Below are 16,453 nucleotides of genomic sequence, written 5' to 3'. Positions count from 1 at the left end.
CTCCAGGGGCAAGGTGGGGGGACGGCAGCCCGAAAATTCACCCGCCCCCCCCCCCCACCAAGCCGGGCTGAGGGATGCTGTAGGGCAAGTCAGCGGCCCCCAAACCCCTCTGTAGTTCCTCCCGTTCCCCTTTTCCCCCCTCCTGCCCCCCCTGTCGCGGTGCTGGACGCTGGATCCCCGACCCTCGCCCGCCTCCCCCCGCGGCCCCGGGGCTCAAGGTCAGTAGCGGGGAGCGATGCGGGGCTGGGGGGAGCCACGCTGGGGGTGGGGACACGCTGTCCCCGCACTTCCAGGGCTCTTTGTCACCTCTGGCTGTTCCCAGCGCCCGGCCGGGGTGCGGGGGAGGCGGAGGGAAGCGGGGGGATGATGGTGATGATGATGCCCCGCGGCCTCTCGGACCACCGGGGACCCCCCCGTGCACCTGACTCGGCATTCTGGGAGCGATCAGGAGTTAAACTTGTCCGAGGGGTCCCCCCGCCAGCCCCCCCATAGGGTCGTTCGCCGCCTCCCGCCGGCTCCTTTGCGGGGTGGCCTTTCTCCCCCTCTAAAAAAAAAAAATAGCTTTGGAAAGCATGGAAAGGAGGGGAAAAAAAGCTTTTTAAAGGCACCTCCGTGCGTGCCCTCCCGCCGCAGGGGAACCGCAGCGCTCGCCCGCAGCGGCCCCGCACCGGGAGCGGCCGCGGGGTGACCCCTGAATTCCCCCACGGGCTGAGCCCCGATTCCCCCTCGGGCTGACCCCCGAATTCCCCCCGGGCTGAGCCCCAATTCCCTCGGGAAACGCTTTTGCTTCACGCTGGGGGGGAGATCGGCTCACCCCGCATCGCTGCTCAGGACCCCCCCGCCCGCCTTTAAAAACCTCGGTGACCAAATAAAAACAAACATTCAAAACTAAGATAATATATTTTTAATTTTATTTTGAATTTTGTATTTAATGACTTTAATAGTCGCGCAGAAGCTTTGAGATGCGGGTGCCAAAGCAGAGAGTGACCCGATCGCTTTTTACTCCGTAATCCCTTCGCTGCTCTCAGGGGACTCCCACACGCGGGGATGGTTCCTCTCCCCCCGCATCCCACATCCCGCATCCCTGCTGCTCCAGCCCTGAACCGTGTTTTGGCAGCTGCCGGACAGGCGGTCGGGAGGCTGCAGAGCGGCACGGCACGTCGCGCCGGGGTTAATTAGCCTTGGTGGGAGTAATTAGCCCGGGGCTAATTGCCGGGCTGGGTGTCGGCACCCCCCGAGCGCTGCAGATGCCGCCGGGAGGCTCAGATGTGTCTGCGGCGTCCTAAGGCTCCTGGCTGGGAGGAATTTGGGACCGTGGGGCTTTTGGAGCCCCCCAAGAGCTGGAGGTTGGGCAAAACCTCGGCAGAAGGTGAGCAGCAGCTCAGGGAAGAGGAGTTGGGGTATCCCATCTCATCCTCTCCACCACTGCTGTCTCCGTGCTCTCTCCTGGATCCCCTCCAAGGATGCAACTAGGAATTAGGGGGGTGCACGTTGGAGGAGACCCATCCTGGGCAGCTGACATCCCAGAGCATCTCTGAAAGTCGGGATAAATGGGAAGAGCCCCTTATCAGGAACACCTGGCTGAGCCATCCCCAAATCCTGGCTCCTGGGTGGGGTTTGCAGCAACTTCTCTCTTTGCACCTGAGTTCATACCCCAGGTGTGACCCCCTTCTCCTTCCCTTCAGCTTCCAGCCTTCCAGGAAGCCCCCAAAGCAGACCCGTGGAGGAGCAGCAGGAAGTCAGGGTGTTTGAGGGGTAGGAGGGCAGGTGAGCTCTCACCTCCGGTTTTCTTCCCTCTCCTGTCTCCCTTTTCCCAGGTGTGGATCCCGTGTGGCGGCCGGAGGGATAAGCTGCCACCATGGGGGTTAAAACGATGCTCCCACAGTACGAGCTGGGGTTTTATGCCCTCGTGGTCACCTGTGCCGTGGTTTACAGTGGCAGCGGGATCTTCGAAGCATCCAGAGGTAACACTTCCCACCACATCCCTGGGAGGGGGGATGGATGTAAGGTACCTGCTTTTACAGCTCTCAATATCAAGCAGCAGGTCCCTGGCTTTAATTCTTGCAGGAAAACAGCTTGTAAATAATTTCTGAAGGGATTTTTGCTTGGTTTGCTTCCTTGTGCCCCCTTCCACAGCTCAGGGCAAGAGGCTGTGAGATGTCACAGCTCTCCAGTCAGTGCCCAAACAAACAGGCAACCACCCTGCCTACACAGGGATGCCTCCCAAATTTTTTGTTTGAACCTGAAAGTTTCATGGGATCAGCCAGGGGATGCGCCCTGGCAAAAAGATTTTGCTGGAAGTTCCTGCAGGAACATCTGTGGTTGCTGATGGTTGCCCGTGGCAATTTGGGAGGGGCTGTTTGAGCCCTGATGGCTCCTCATCACCACGATGAAGCCTCCCTGCCTTGCTTGAACCCAGACCCCATTTCCCAGAGCTGTTTCTCTCCCCATAACTCTGGGGTTTTCTTTGCAGACAGCATGAACAGAAAGGCCTTTCGGGATGGAATAAAGCCAGGCTGGCACTACTTCGGCAGGAAGATGGTAAGCAGGGGAAGGACTTGGCCTTTTCTAGACAACATGGTTGGTGCTGGACGCTGGAGAAGCAGAGCTGGTTTTGATGCTGCTGACACACTTTCACAAAGTCCACGTGACTTGTATTTTTGTCCCTAAAGTAGCCAGGAAAATACCAGCCCTGCAGGGCTGGGGATGCTCTGCTTTGTGCGCGCCCAGACAAGCAACCTCTGCATGTCTCTCCCAGGGTTTTGTGTCCGAGCTAAAGTGCTTGGGAGCCAGTGGGTGGAAAATGGGAAGAGAAGGCCGTGATAGTCGTGTGGCTGGGTCAGGGGTGTGAGTTGCCTGGTGCTGCTCCCACAGGATGTGGCCGATTTCGAGTGGGTGATGTGGTTCACCTCGTTCAGGAACATCATCATCTTCGCGCTCTCGGGACACGTCCTCTTCGGCAAGATCTGCTCCATGACGGTGCCACAGGTGAGCCAGGGGTGTGTGGGGATGGATGGGAAAGCACCAGGGTGAGCTGGGATCTGTGGAGAAGGCTTGGGGGACGCTCTAGGATGGGGGAATGTTCCGGGGTTGGTGCTTTCCCCGGGCTGACCCTGGTCATGGCTCTCTCCTGCAGCACCGGGCTGTGATGTACATGATCTACGGGGCCCTGGCTGTGCTGGGCAGCATGGGGCTGGTCTACCTGATGATCATCCTCTCCCACTGCCTAGTCCTCTACTCCGTGGCACTGGCCAAGCAGAAGTGGCTCTGCTACGTGGCCGGGCTCTGCTGTCTCGCCTCCTTCAAGGTGGAGCCGTTTGGCTCGTGGCAGGTGGGTGCTGACCTGGCCCTGTGTCTGCCTCATTTCCAGACCTCTTGTGTCCATAGCCTTGGGTTTATCTCCAAAGAGGGCTCCTGGGACACCCCCAGATCCTGGCATTTCTCCTGGAGTCAGAGCTCCCACAGTGTTTGAGAGGGAGGGGACTGTTGTGCTGCTAAGCTTGGGAATAATCCCACGGGGTCTGTGTCGTCTTTTGGCAGCTTCATGATCCAGAGCTTGGGACACCTGAGTCCTTCTTTCTGCCCAGGCAACAGTTTGTCAGCCAGGCAGGACATGTTCCTTCCTTGTGCCTCAGTTTCCCCACCTGTAACACAGGGCTGGGATGGGTTCAGGATGCTTGATCCCACAATACCCATCTCTTAGGTCACAGCCCAGTTAAGATTTTGTCTCACTGGTGGGTGGAGAGTGAGGCCCAGGAAGGACTTTATCAAGCTACTCAGTCCCCCTCCATCAACCTTGTGCTGGCTGGAGAGATTATGCCCCTGTGACAGGGACCCACCCCAGACCAAAGCCTGCATGACCAACAGCTGCTTGGTGACCACATGGACAAGAGGATCCAACAATTCCTGACTACTCTGGGATGCAGGAGCCAGCTGGGAAACCAAGCCCCAGTTTTCTCTTTCCGGCTCATTCGCTCCAGGGACAATTGGTGTCAGAGCATAATTAGAGGTTTTGCCTGAAATGAAAACTAAACTAAAAGAGGTCAGGGTTAGATGAGATGTTAGGAAGAAATCTGTCATTGTGTGGGTAGTGAGGCCCTGGAGCAGGTTGCCCAGAGCAGCTGTGGCTGCCCCATCCCTGGAAGTGCTCAAGGCCAAGTTGGACAGGGCTTGGAGCAACCTGGGATAGTGGAAGGTGTCCCTGCCCATGGCAGGGGGTTGGGAAGAGATGATCCTTGAGGTTCCTTCCAACCCAAACCATTCTGTGATTCTGTGCTGCCCCAGGAGTGATGTCCCCCCCAGAGCAGAGGAGCACAGGAGTGACACCACGTTCCTGGTGGTAACTCTTGGTTTCTCATCCAGAGCGGGTTTGTAACGGGAGCTTTTGATCTCCAAGATGTCCTTTTCTACGGAGGGAGCACCTTCACCATCATGCGCTGCATGAGCTTTGCCCTCGAGAGCTCTGAGAGGAAAGAGGGCATCTACTCCATCTTCGACCTCCTCAAGTACAACTTCTACCTCCCATTCTTCTTCTTTGGGCCTGTCATGACCTTTGACCGGTTCCATGCCCAGGTGAGTGCTCCTGAGGCTTCCTACATTTATTTGCTTGGGTTTAATGCCCACAAAAAAAACAATTCTGGCCTTCACTTTTCACAGTGAAGGTGAAAATGGTTGTAGAACTTCTTGTGGTTGCCTAGAGCTTGTGACCATAGACTGGGCTGTGCATAATGCTGTGATTTCTGTGGAGAGGGGCATAAACTGATGGGTTTTTAACCTTTCTTTGGGTTTTTGGCCATGTCACAAGGGAGGACCTCCCTCACCTGCTTGGTGCCCCAGTGTCCTTGTGTTGTCACCCCAATTCCTTCCTGCTGCCTCACTGAGCAGTGCCAGGAGGCCACAGTGAGGGCCAAACATGGACTAATTTCTCTAGAAATATCTAAGGTTGGGTGGAAGGTCGTGTTTCAACAATCAGGGGCTTCCTCTGTGCTCCATGAAATATCCTGATGCCCCAAACCTTTGCCTGTACCACAAAACCAAGGGAACTTTCGGATGAGCAGACTCCAGAGAGCACTGGGAAACATCAGCAGAAGCCTGAGCTGAGACCAACCAACATCTGGAGCTGTTCCACAGGCAGGGATCAAGGAAACCAGCAGTGATTGCTCTTTCCCTCTTCTCTTCTTCCCATCTCAATGTCCTCTTGGTCATCAAAGCAAACCAGTACTGCTGGCCAAGGGAGGGACCCCTTGCTGAGGAGGATTCCCACCACCCCTCTGGTCCCTTTTGAAGAAGAACAGTTACACTGAATTTTTGGACCCAAATCGACGTCTGGGTGCAAAAGCATTTTGGAAAAAACATTTGTGAACTCGGAAGAAAAACCAGCCCAGGGCAGGGTAGAGCAGCCAGAGCCCTGTGGTGAGGAGGGAACCAAAGACCCACCAGCCCAGCACCTTCTCTCCAACGTGGGGCTGGTACTGGTCGCCTAAGAAAGGGTCTGCCCTGAGCTTGTTTCCTCCAGGATGAGCCTTGATCCGAGTCCTGCTCCTTGCTGGTTTGTTCACACAGGGAATTAACAACCTCGTGGTGCCTGTTGAAAGGAACAAAAGCTCTCAGGTGCTACAGGATCTATTAAAAGGGTTTTTAGAGCATTTGACCCTGAAGATCATGAGGTCAGCTCTGGTGTCCCCTTAAGGGAAGCAGCCAGGTACCTGTAACTTGGGACATCAAACTCCTCGTGTCTCCAACACCTGAACTCCCACCGTTCCTACCAGACTCGATATAGGGAGAGTTTTATTTCCTGTTCCTTTGCACAGCCCCAAACTGGGATGTCTAAAGCCACTTAATGGGCAATTCTCCCCTATTCTGCTTAGAATGACCACCCCAAAGGCACCAAGGATTAAGTCCTCAACCCCTTTCCCATGCCCCAGCCAGGGGTCCTGTGTTGGCCTGGCCACCACTGCCATCTCCTGGCTGCATCCCCCCTGCACTGCTGGAGCTGCAGCTGACTGCAGAGGTGAGTTCTTAACTGCCCAACAGCCATTAGGGCAGGAGGCAGACAGAACCCTTCCCCAGGGTGGGGTGTATGGCCCAGTTAGGGAACGGATCTGTCCCTTTGGCTCTGACTGGCCCTACATCCCGGTGGAGCTCTTGCACCCCCATGTGAGGTGGAAATTCATCTGTACCAGGGCTTGGCCAACCCAATTCGAGATGAGAAGCATCTTCCTCAGTAAGATCAAGGGAATAAATTCCCTTCTGTAGGGTTGGGAGTGTGGGGGACACAGCCCTGATCCCAGGGCGATGGTGGCCAAGTGATGTCACCACACACAGACATGAGGATGAGAGGAAGTTGCACCAAGGGAGGTTTAGATTGGGAAATTTGGCGACATTTCTTCAAGGAAATAGTTGTCAATCATTGAAACAGGCTGCCCATGGAAGTGGTGAAGTCACCTGGAGGGATTTAGAAGACATGTAGATGTGGCACTTTGGGACATGGTTTAGTGGTGGCCTTGGCAGCGCTGGGGTAATGGTTGGACTCGATGATCTTAATGGATTTTTCCAACCTAAGTGGTTCTGTGATTCTATGGAAGGAGGGCTCTGTGTCCCCCCACACATCTCCATGCCACAGCCTGTCCTCCTTCAACTCCTCCTCCAGCCCAGGGCCCAGCGACCTCTTCATATCCTTAAAGCACCTGGCTTATAACAGACACGGAAAAAATCTGGCAAACGCTTTAATTCCCAGGAATCCTCTGGGTTTGACAACAGGGCTGGTGCGGCAGCCTGTGGATTATGCAGGGAGAGCTCCCACCTCTCGCGGGGAATAAAGGGAAAGTAATAAACATAAGAGGATTTTGGATACAGCAGCAATTTTACGGCAGCGCGGGGAAGCAAGGACATCGCTCTGCCCGGTGTAATCCTGAAAGCTCCCTCTCATGATGTTTATATTACAAGGACCAGAGATATGACAGCTCCTGGAGGCAAAGCCCGACCCCTCTTTGTACAAGGCACAGCAGAGGTGAAATTCCCATCAGTCAGGTCCCACCAATTCGGGGCGGCCCCTCGGGCAGCTCACCCTCTCATTTACAGCAGGACATCCAGAGATCATCACTCATCCTCCTCCTCCCAAATGACCCTGGCCAAAATTATGTATCTGGCCCTGGTGGAGCTGTCAGGTGGGATTCCATGCCTGGAATCCATCCTTTGGATGTGATGGGTACGGACACTTTGCTCCCTCTTAGTGACTTGTGCAAGGGACCATCCTTAAGCATGAAGTTGATTTTCTGAGCACGTCCCTGCAGAAAGAACATAAAACCCTGGGAGTTCCCTGGTGGGTATGGATTTCACCCCACCTAGAGTGGTACAGCCAGAGCTGCCCCTGCTGTGTGTCACCCTGTGCCTGCTCTGCTGGACTCCCCAGTGATGGGAACAGGAGGGATGCTGTGGGTGGGACGTGTCCTGCTCGTTGTGGACGTGTCCACCTGAGCTAGTCCTTGGTTCTGCCTTAATCAGTGGAAATTTGGGCCATGAAGTCCATGTGTGATTTCAAAGGAGAGCAATGAGTCCCCCTTTGGACCTCGAATGTCCCTCTGGACGGAGGAACACGCTGCCCATCCCGTCCCTCGGCTCATCCCAATCCTGGTTTCTCGGTCCTGGCAGGTGAGCACGCGGGAGCTGAGGCGCAAAGACGACGAGATGAAGAGCATCCGAGTCAACGCCCTCCTGCACGTGGGGGCCATCGTAGCCGTGGACATCTTCTTCCACTTCTTCTACATCCTCACCCTCCCTTCTGACCTGAAGTTCGTGACCCGCCTCTCGGACTGGTCCCTGGGTGAGTGGCCGTGCCTGGGCACGTTCACCCCTGTACTCAGCTCCAAGGCAGTGGTGAGTGACCCAGACCTGCACCCACCCCCACTGAGAGCCTTTGGCAAGGCGTGTGTTGGACAGGTCTGAGTGAAAACCCCCCCTTTTTCCAGCACAGAGCTGGGGCAGGGCAGCCCTGCAGAGCTGATGGTGTTGGTCTGACCCTCTCAGTGTGAAGTGTTTAGTTTGGGGTTTCAAGAAGCTGAGCACCAAGACATTCTCATTGCCTTTTTCTGACTGGAAGGGAGCTCAGCACCTCCAAAAAGTCACCAGGACACAGCAAAAAACATGCAGCAAGGCAAAACCTGATTGCATGTAAGGAATGTTGTTCATAGAGTGGTCAAACACTGGAATAGGGGCCCAGAGGTGTTACAGGTTATCCCAAAACACTCATATTCAATCCCTAAATGGACCATGTCCAGAGCAGTGTAATCTTCATTTAAAGTTGGCTGTTCTCTAAGCAGGGCTGGACTAGGGACCTCCAAAAGCCAAACTCCCAGGGTGATTGGTGGCAGCAGGGCTGGAATTCAGCTGGAAGCTGGAATGAGGATTTCAGCCGGTCAAATACGTGTCTGAGGGCAGCATTTGAGGCACCACCCACACGGCAGAGGACAAGCAGGGGCTGGAGGAGCCCCATGTCTCTCCAGAGTGGCAGCTGGAGGGCAGGATAAAATCCTAACACAGCTGGAATGGCACTAGTATGGATTTAGGGTGTCCTAAGAGACCTGGGTGGACTGACCTTGCATGTGTTGCTCCAGAGGGAGCTGAGCTATTTTGACTGTTCTGATCCCACCTGACTGGTCCATGGTGGGAGCATCAAGGCACTGCATGGCTCTTAAGCTGAGAGTTGAATCCCACCAGGATGGGGACATTTTACTTCCTGCTTGCACAGGAATTTGCAATCTTTAGTGCCTAATCCTGCAGGGTTTGTCTCCCAATGTCAGACACCTCTCCAAGGCAGAGGTTCTGGCCCTGGCTCTGCTGTAGCACCAATGTTACTTCTATGGCCACAGGGGGCATTTTGATGGAGGTGCCAATAAAACCTCAGAGGTCAGAGCTGATGAAATCACTGTGGTGATTTCATCACGGGTTAACAAGCCTCAGAGGGAAGGAACAATGTTGTGACAGAATAAATGACTATATGTACAGAATTTCTTAGACCAGCAAGACCAATTAACAGTTTGCTCCCAAATACCCTGAGAAAGAAGAGACTGTCCTTTGGTTCAAGCTTCTTAAAAAGCTTAGTTTTAAAAGTTTTGCTGGTCAAAGACAGCTTTAGACTGTCCTCTTGATGTTATGTTTGTTGCAGCAGACTTCCTGCTCCCATGGGACATGATGTCCCCAAGAAGTCCTGAGGGTGACACATCTCATGTTGCTCTTCAACAGTTTGACTCTCGTTTTTGCTCCAGCTGGCCTGGCCTACTCCAATTTGGTGTATGACTGGGTGAAAGCTGCTGTCATGTTTGGGGTCATCAACACCATCGCCAGACTGGACCACTTGGACCCACCCCAGCCCCCAAAGTGCATCACCATGCTCTACATCTTTGCAGAAACGTGAGTACCCCACGTGCCTCGAGGGAGAGGGACAGCGTTTCTGAGCTGAACAGAATGTGCATGGAGGGAAGAACAGCTGGGCTGCTCTTCTGGGGAGATGGGCTGTGAGCTGGAGACCACCTGCAGCGAACAGTCCCTACTGAACCTCCAACTCAGGGCCTGGCACAGCCCAGGGAAATATCCTTGGGCAGGAATAAGGAGAGAAGTTAAACCACGTCAGTAGTGGGGCCTGTCCAAGGCAGGAGCATGGAGCATTTCTGAGAGCAAGGTCCAGGGTGTACCTTGCCAGGGGACTGGGTGTTTTAACAAGTTTTTTATCATCTTCACTGCGTGTTTTAACATGTTTTTATCATCTGCATTTTAGGCATTTTGACAGAGGGATTAATGACTGGCTGTGCAAGTAAGTGTCTGATCGACCACCTCTAGCCTGGTTTGGGGTCTTCTCTTTCATCACATACCAGTGAAGCATCAAATGCTGTTCATCCCAAAGCTGTGCTGTCCCCTCTTCTGGGTGAATCCCACTGTTTGGTCTGTTTAACCCCAGACCTGCTGAATTAATTGCCACAAAGAGCAACAACCCTTTCTTCCAAAGCTGGGAATAAGAGAGTCCTGTCCTAGAAATCCCTTTAAGTCTGGTGGGTTCAGAGTTCCCTCGAGGGAGGAAGAGTCAGGTTCATATTCTGCCAGGAGAAAAGGGAATTGAGCCCAGGTCTCCCATATCCTGTAGCTCCATCTGCATCTCCCTTAAGCCACGAGTGCACACCAGCAAACCTGTTGTGAAGGCAGTGGCTGCTCTGCAATTAAATCCTGAGCACCAACAAGTCTGAGAGATCCCAAAGTTTTATCAACCTTTTACCTGCCAGCGGGGGAAAGGGGGGAATTTTGTCCTCAATGATCTATAAGTCTGTGAGGAACACGAGTCACAAGCAGCTGGGATGAGGCAAAAACCCAGAATGTCTCAGGCAGAACATCCTCCCTTTCCCACTGGATGCTCTGGGTTGACCTGCCTGCGAGGAGCCTGCGGTGGGTGGGCGTGGGATAAGGGATTCCAGAGGGGTCTCCCTGACTACAGGGAGCACCAACCCCTTTCCTTGGCCACCAGGTACGTGTATGATCACATTGGAGAGAACCATGACAGCATCCTGAAGGAGCTCCTGGCCAGTGTCACCACCTTTGCTGTCACCACCCTGTGGTTGGGGCCCTGTGAGGTCGTTTACATCTGGTCCATCGTCAACTGCTTCGGCCTCAACTTCGAGCTCTGGGTGCAGAAGTTCTTCCAGCTGGGACCCTTTGCCAAACTGGAGGTGAGGGACTGGGCTTCAAGGGCCTGGGGGAAGGCCAGTGGGTTTGGGACCAAACTCTGGTGCTGGAAAGCATCATGAATTTAGGGAACTCAAACTTGTTTGTACAGATCAGATCCGTTTTGAGCTGAGGTTAAAGAGCAGAATCCCTGATGGTGCCGTGGAGCTCCATGTCCTGGCCTCCTCAAGCTCTTTCCTGTGGCCTTTGAGGTCACAGAATCATTAAGGTTTGAAAAGACCTCTGAGATCATCAAATCCAACCATCAGCCCAGCAGCACCGTGTTCGCCACTAAACCCTGTCCTCAAGTGCCATATCCACATGTTCTTTGAAAACTTTCCAGGGATTGTGATGTCCCTGGAGCATCCTTGTGATCAGCTGCTGGGCTGTGCAAGGGAAGCACAACCTTGGTGCTCTGTATCCCTTCATTTTATGTTCTGTGTCACCCACCCAGAGCAAACTCCCTCCTGCCCCTGTGATGCTTCCCGGGAAATTTAGGTTGGGGTGGACCTTTCAGGGGGAAAACAGAAGTCCAAGAGAAGCAGGAATGCAGGTCCAATGAGGCATCAAAGTACCACAGATGGGCACAAAATCTGGGGTCTGTCCATGGGGAAAAGCTTAAATATTTCCCCATGGACACGTGGGGAATATTCTATGGGGAATATCCATATTCTGTGATTCTGTGGGGAAATGGTTTTATATTTCCACATGGAAATAACTTGTTCTTCTTGTTCTGAAAAACATCTTGGCATTCTGAGCGGTTTTGATCTAATTTCTGATGAAAACAAGTGTTTAAGTACTAGAAAAAAATTATTTTCCAAACAGTTCAAAGCCTGCCTCTGTTTGTTTGAGACCAAGGTGTCTCAGGGACACATTGGAAGAAAAACTTAGGGAACCCCATTCTGGAAGCAGTGATGTTCCTTATTTGTTTTGCTCAGCCCAAAGTCTGGAGATCCTAAACTGGCCAAATAAAGATCCGTTCTGAATACAAGCTGTGGAGAGCAATCCTCCTGTTTGCTCTCCTTGTTGAACTTCTAATCAGATTAAGGCTCTCACAGGCAATGAAATCTCCTTCCCTGTGGCACCACAATTCTCAGCACTAAGTGGCCTGGGGATTCACTGTGCTCTTTGAAGACTGATATAAACCCTTTCCCTGCTCCACTCTCAGCAGCAGCTCCTGAGGATTATGTGCCAGTGACAATTTCACTCTGCTGCTGTCACTAGTTGTCAGCTTTTTTTTTTTTTTTTAATTCCTAAGTAACAATCTTTACCAGGACCTGGCATTGATTTGCATGTAGGACTAATAATAATAATAATAATAATAATAATAATAATAATAATCCTGGTATACCACAGCATTCGTCTTTTAGGAATGGTTTACCCAGCCATTGCATTCCTAAAGGGGCTTCAAGAGAGCTGGAGAGGGACAAGGACATGGAGTGACAGGACAAGGGGAAATGGCTTTAAACTGCCAGAGGGCAGAGTTAGATGGGATATTGGGAAGGAATTCTTGGCTGTGAGGGTGGGGAGGCCCTGGCACAGGTTGCCCAGAGAAGCTGTGGCTGCCCCATCCCTGGAAGTGTCCAAGGCCAAGTTGGATGGGGCTTGGAGCAACCTGGACTAGTGGAAGGTGTCCCTGCCCATGGCAGGGGTTTGAAATGAGATGATCCATAAGGTCCCTTCCAAACCAAACCATTCTGTGATCCTACAATTAGCATGAAACTGTGTCTAACATCTTGTCCCTACTCATGGGACCCTGAAACACCAGCCCTAGGCCCCTAATGCAGCAAAGCAGATGTTTTACCTTGTCCTAACGTTTCTTCATGCCAGAGGCACTGAAGGCTGCTCTGATTTTTGCCTCCCTTCTGGAATCCCAGCTGGAGTTGGACCAGTGCCTTCCCTTTCCTTACAGCCCCGTTTTCCCTCACGCTCTGCCCCTCTCCCCTCCACAGGCCAAGCTGTCAGGGGCCATGTCCCGGCGGATCCGGGCGGCTTTTGGGGCAGTGAACTTCTGGGCCATTGTCCTCTACAACATCCCTGCCCTCAGCAGCCTGGACTTTGCACTGCTGGTGACCAAGAGACTCCTCGTGACAGGTAATGTCCTCCCAGCCTTCCCCACTGAGGGACCCTTGTCTTAATGGGGACTGGTAGGGGAGATGGAGACAGTGACTTTTGAGTCCTCTTGGGTCTAAAGTGGCCTAACTTGTTACGTGGCTGCTCTAAGTGTGCTTAATTCTTATGAAATAAATGCAGGCAGTGGTTTCTGAGCTCCCACCCTCCCCATGAGAGCACTTTGGGATCCAAGCTTCCTTCCAGGTGTGCTTGTACAGCTCCTGGCACAGCCTGGCACTGATTTAGGCTCCTTGGAGCAATGCAAAGGTCACAATCACCCCACCGGGCTGAGCCCCTGACTGTGAAAATCTCCCCTTGCTGGAGAAAGGGATTTACTTGTCCTGCCTCATCCCCTTTGCTTTGGAAGCTATTCCTGCACCAACCTGAAGGTGACAGGTACAAATCCTTGTCCTGCAGCCTGTGCATTTCTAATCAGTGGATGGTGGCACTATTTGAAGTCTTCTGGAGCTGCCCAGGGTATAAATAGCTATTGAGAGCCCACGTCCTCCAGCCTTCCCTGGGAGGGGGCTGGCGTAGGGAATGGGTAATGTCATGCTCTGGGCTCAGTGTGCCAGGAGTGCCTGCCTGCTGAGCCAGCTGGCCTTTGCTGGTTGCATTATTCATTTCAGAGGTCCTGTTTTAGCAGGAACAAGCCCTGTATCTCCTCTCTGCTGTGGATACGGGGTTTGTGATTGCAGATGCCGTCAGACCCTTCCTAAGTGGAAGGAGAGCTCCTGGTTCTCAGTTACTGACGTGGGTGACAAAAATATGTGTTTTCCTGGGTGGACACTGTGTCCCCACGAAGTACAGGACAAGGCTGGGGTTGATCCTCAGCATCAGTGGGGCCCCAAAGCTTCCAGAAGTTCCCAGTGTTGAGCAATGGGCAGGTTGAATGGGGAGAAAGTCAACCACCATGTCTGAACTTGAGGAGCAGAAGGAGTTCTGGGGATAAGAGAGGGCTCAAAGCCATGTTCCCACATTGGTTGCTGTCCCTGGTGCCTTGGTGGGCTCAGCACAGCTTCATCTAAAATCTGCTCCTGGGGATTTCTCTCTTCTCTCAGCGGAGCTGCAGGGCTGGATCCGGGATGAAAAACGTCATTGGCCACTGTGAACTTGTGGGACCTGCCAGGCCCACCTGAGAGGCATCAATGCTGGTGAAGAATTGTCCTTTTCAGTCAGGGAACCACATGAAGATGACCATGTCTCCCTCCCTCTCCTAGGTTTCCCTGTCAGCACCTTGTCCATCTGGTTCATCACATACTGTGGAGTGCAGCTGATCAAAGAGCGCGAGCGCATCCTGGCCATCAAGGAGGAGGAGAAGAGTGACAAGGCAAAGGTGGAGTAGGGGAGGCATCAGCAGGCTTATCCCAAAGCCTTGTCTCCCTTCCTGCCACTGCTGCCAGGACAGCCCCTGGCTGGGGCTCTCCAGGCCCTCCTGACAATCGGACTTGTAGCTCACCCTTGTAGAAGTCACCTGGAAGGCACCGGTCACCCCCTTGCTGCAGGAAGGATTTTCTGTCGGGCACAGTGGGCGTTTCACAGGCTCCCCAGACTGCCCAGGCAGCTCCCAGGACATTTCTTTCATGCCAGATAGAGCCATCCCATGGTTTTTCTGACCCTCTGACATTGTGCAGGCCTAGAGATTTCACCCACAACTCTTGGTCCACCAGCACTCGGCGCTCCCACAGGATATGTAGCTCATGTCTCCCAGAGGAGACCCTCCAAGTCCCATGGCTGGAGGTTTTAGGGTAGACCAGGACACTGAGAAAGGGATTAACTGGTGCTGAGCCTGCTTTGTGCAGAACATCTCCATCCTGTGTTCCCTTCACCACAAGAAATGATCTGATTTACTGTGCGGGGTTCAGCTCCTGTGGTTGTGCAGTGAGGGCTGTGAAAGGGCTCAGCAGGATCCACTCCTACCAAGAGATAGTAAAAAATAGTAGAGGCTTTACAGCAAAGGGAAGGAGGGCCAGGAAGGACACACTGAAGGGTGACTCTGCCCACCACTGTCAGCTGTGCACGGTGGTGGGTGTTACAATCTCTACAACACAGGTCCCTTCACTGATAAACATCTCAAAAAAAGTGATTTAGTGCCAATACCAGGCACAGTTAATGAGTGTGGGAGCCAAACTGCTTCACAGCCATTGTGCATCATCTGCAGGTCACACTGGGAGCGAGGATGCCAAAGAAACACAACACATGGCCCACAGCTGCTTGGTCCCCAGGGCTCAGCTCAAACCCTAAGGGCTCTCCACTGCTGGCTCTGAGTGGCCACCACAACCATCCTGCTGTGACACATGTCCTGGGGCTCAAGCCAAATCACCCTTCTATATTTTTTTTATATGCTATGGACTAGGGTTTGAACTCACATTCCTGCCCATGGCTGAGGGGCAGAAGATGCTGCAGCCAACTCCTGCTCATCTCCAGCCACCCATCCCTCTTCTCAGATGCCTTTGGTGGGCACAGCCCAAGCCCATGAGTGCATGGCTGAGTGAGCACACAGGTAAACACAGGAGGAGAAAGACCCTGGATGAAGGGCAGTGACTGGGGGGTGGGAGAAAGCCCATGGGAGTCTCCTTGGAGAAGCAGACTTTGGGACGCAGCACGGGAGTGTGTGAAGCACGGTGCCTTGGGGAAAAGGTGGGTTAATAACTTCAAAATAGCTCTGGCTCTCTTGCACTTTAGAGTAACTTTCAGTGGCCTTACGTCTGAGGTGTGTCAGTGTTTGGTGAGGGCAGAATCTGGACCCCTTTGCAATGTGGGTATTGGTGCTGGTGTGTTCTGGCTTCCCTGTGGATGAAGCAGGATCAGTTCCTAGCCAGCTTTCAGCTCTGCCAAAGTAATTTGTGAAGTCCCTGATAAATGTCACTTATTTATGTAGTAAATAAATGTTGGACAACTCTGGCCCCTGCTGCTCATCCCTGTTCTGCTGCTGTACTGCAGGGGACACCCTGGCCATCGGAGCTGAGAGACACAGGGATCTCTTTGCAGGTCCTCACCTCCCACTCAAAACTGTGACATGAGACATTACTGACTTTAACAGAAACCCACCTTAGTGGCATCACCAGATTGGAGGTTGGGCTGCAGCTTGATTCACTCCCACCTTTATTTTGACTCCATGTTTGTACTGGTGAAATATCTTGAGCCCGTGGCCATCAAATTGCCATTTATGTGGGTTTTTAGTTAGGAGCTACATAGGGATTATTTCTGGGAGCCTGACCAAAAATGCTGGAATTAAGGGCAGGTATTGTGCCTTGATGGCACCTCCTCACATCCCTAAAGCCTCTTTGGCTGCCAGGCACAGCCCTTTTTAACACAGGTCTGCTGTTGGACTTTTGGAAGATGTCTCTTGGCACCTCCATTATTTCAGATTTAGTTTTTCCACCGTAACAGCTATGACAGGATGTGCTTCCTCGGGGGTGAAATGAATCTCTCCTCCTCCACACGGGTGTCCTTGCACAACTGACAGCACCCTGAGGTGCTGAGCCCAGGGGCTGTGTGGCTGTGGGTGGCTCAGCTCAGGTCCTTGGCTGCCCAGCAGGACAAACAGAGTCACCTCCCGGTGTCCAAGTGGGTGACTCACATGGCAAATCCCGGTGACTCTGCACTGCCCTCCTGACTTGGATACTCCAGG

At 53.1% G+C, this 16,453-nt stretch overlaps 1 protein-coding gene across 2 annotated transcripts; it reads left to right on the top strand.

The window, feature by feature from the left end:
* Nucleotides 1–12: 12 nt before the first annotated feature.
* Nucleotides 13–15,723, top strand: HHATL (hedgehog acyltransferase like). 2 transcript variants are annotated; one of them, XM_027743350.2, is made up of 12 exons: nucleotides 13–218; nucleotides 1,818–1,964; nucleotides 2,474–2,541; nucleotides 2,875–2,988; nucleotides 3,137–3,331; nucleotides 4,363–4,572; nucleotides 7,651–7,822; nucleotides 9,264–9,408; nucleotides 9,773–9,808; nucleotides 10,511–10,712; nucleotides 12,660–12,801; nucleotides 14,040–15,723. In XM_027743350.2, the coding sequence occupies exons 2-12, from the start codon at nucleotides 1,859–1,861 to the stop codon at nucleotides 14,162–14,164; spliced, it is 1,515 nt and encodes a 504-aa protein (XP_027599151.2). In that variant the 5' UTR covers nucleotides 13–218; nucleotides 1,818–1,858; the 3' UTR covers nucleotides 14,165–15,723. The 2 variants fall into 2 exon arrangements, with proteins under 2 accessions (XP_027599151.2, XP_039238351.1); XM_039382417.1 differs by lacking the exon at nucleotides 13–218 and adding an exon at nucleotides 1,314–1,369.
* The last annotated feature ends 730 nt before the right edge of the window (nucleotides 15,724–16,453 follow it).

The sequence above is a fragment of the Pipra filicauda genome, unplaced genomic scaffold (assembly GCF_003945595.2).
Source record: "Pipra filicauda isolate LSUMZ 115617 unplaced genomic scaffold, ASM394559v2 scaffold269_size1075953_pilon, whole genome shotgun sequence".
Lineage (NCBI taxonomy): Eukaryota > Metazoa > Chordata > Aves > Passeriformes > Pipridae > Pipra > Pipra filicauda.
This window is presented reverse-complemented; position numbering and strand designations above follow the sequence as displayed.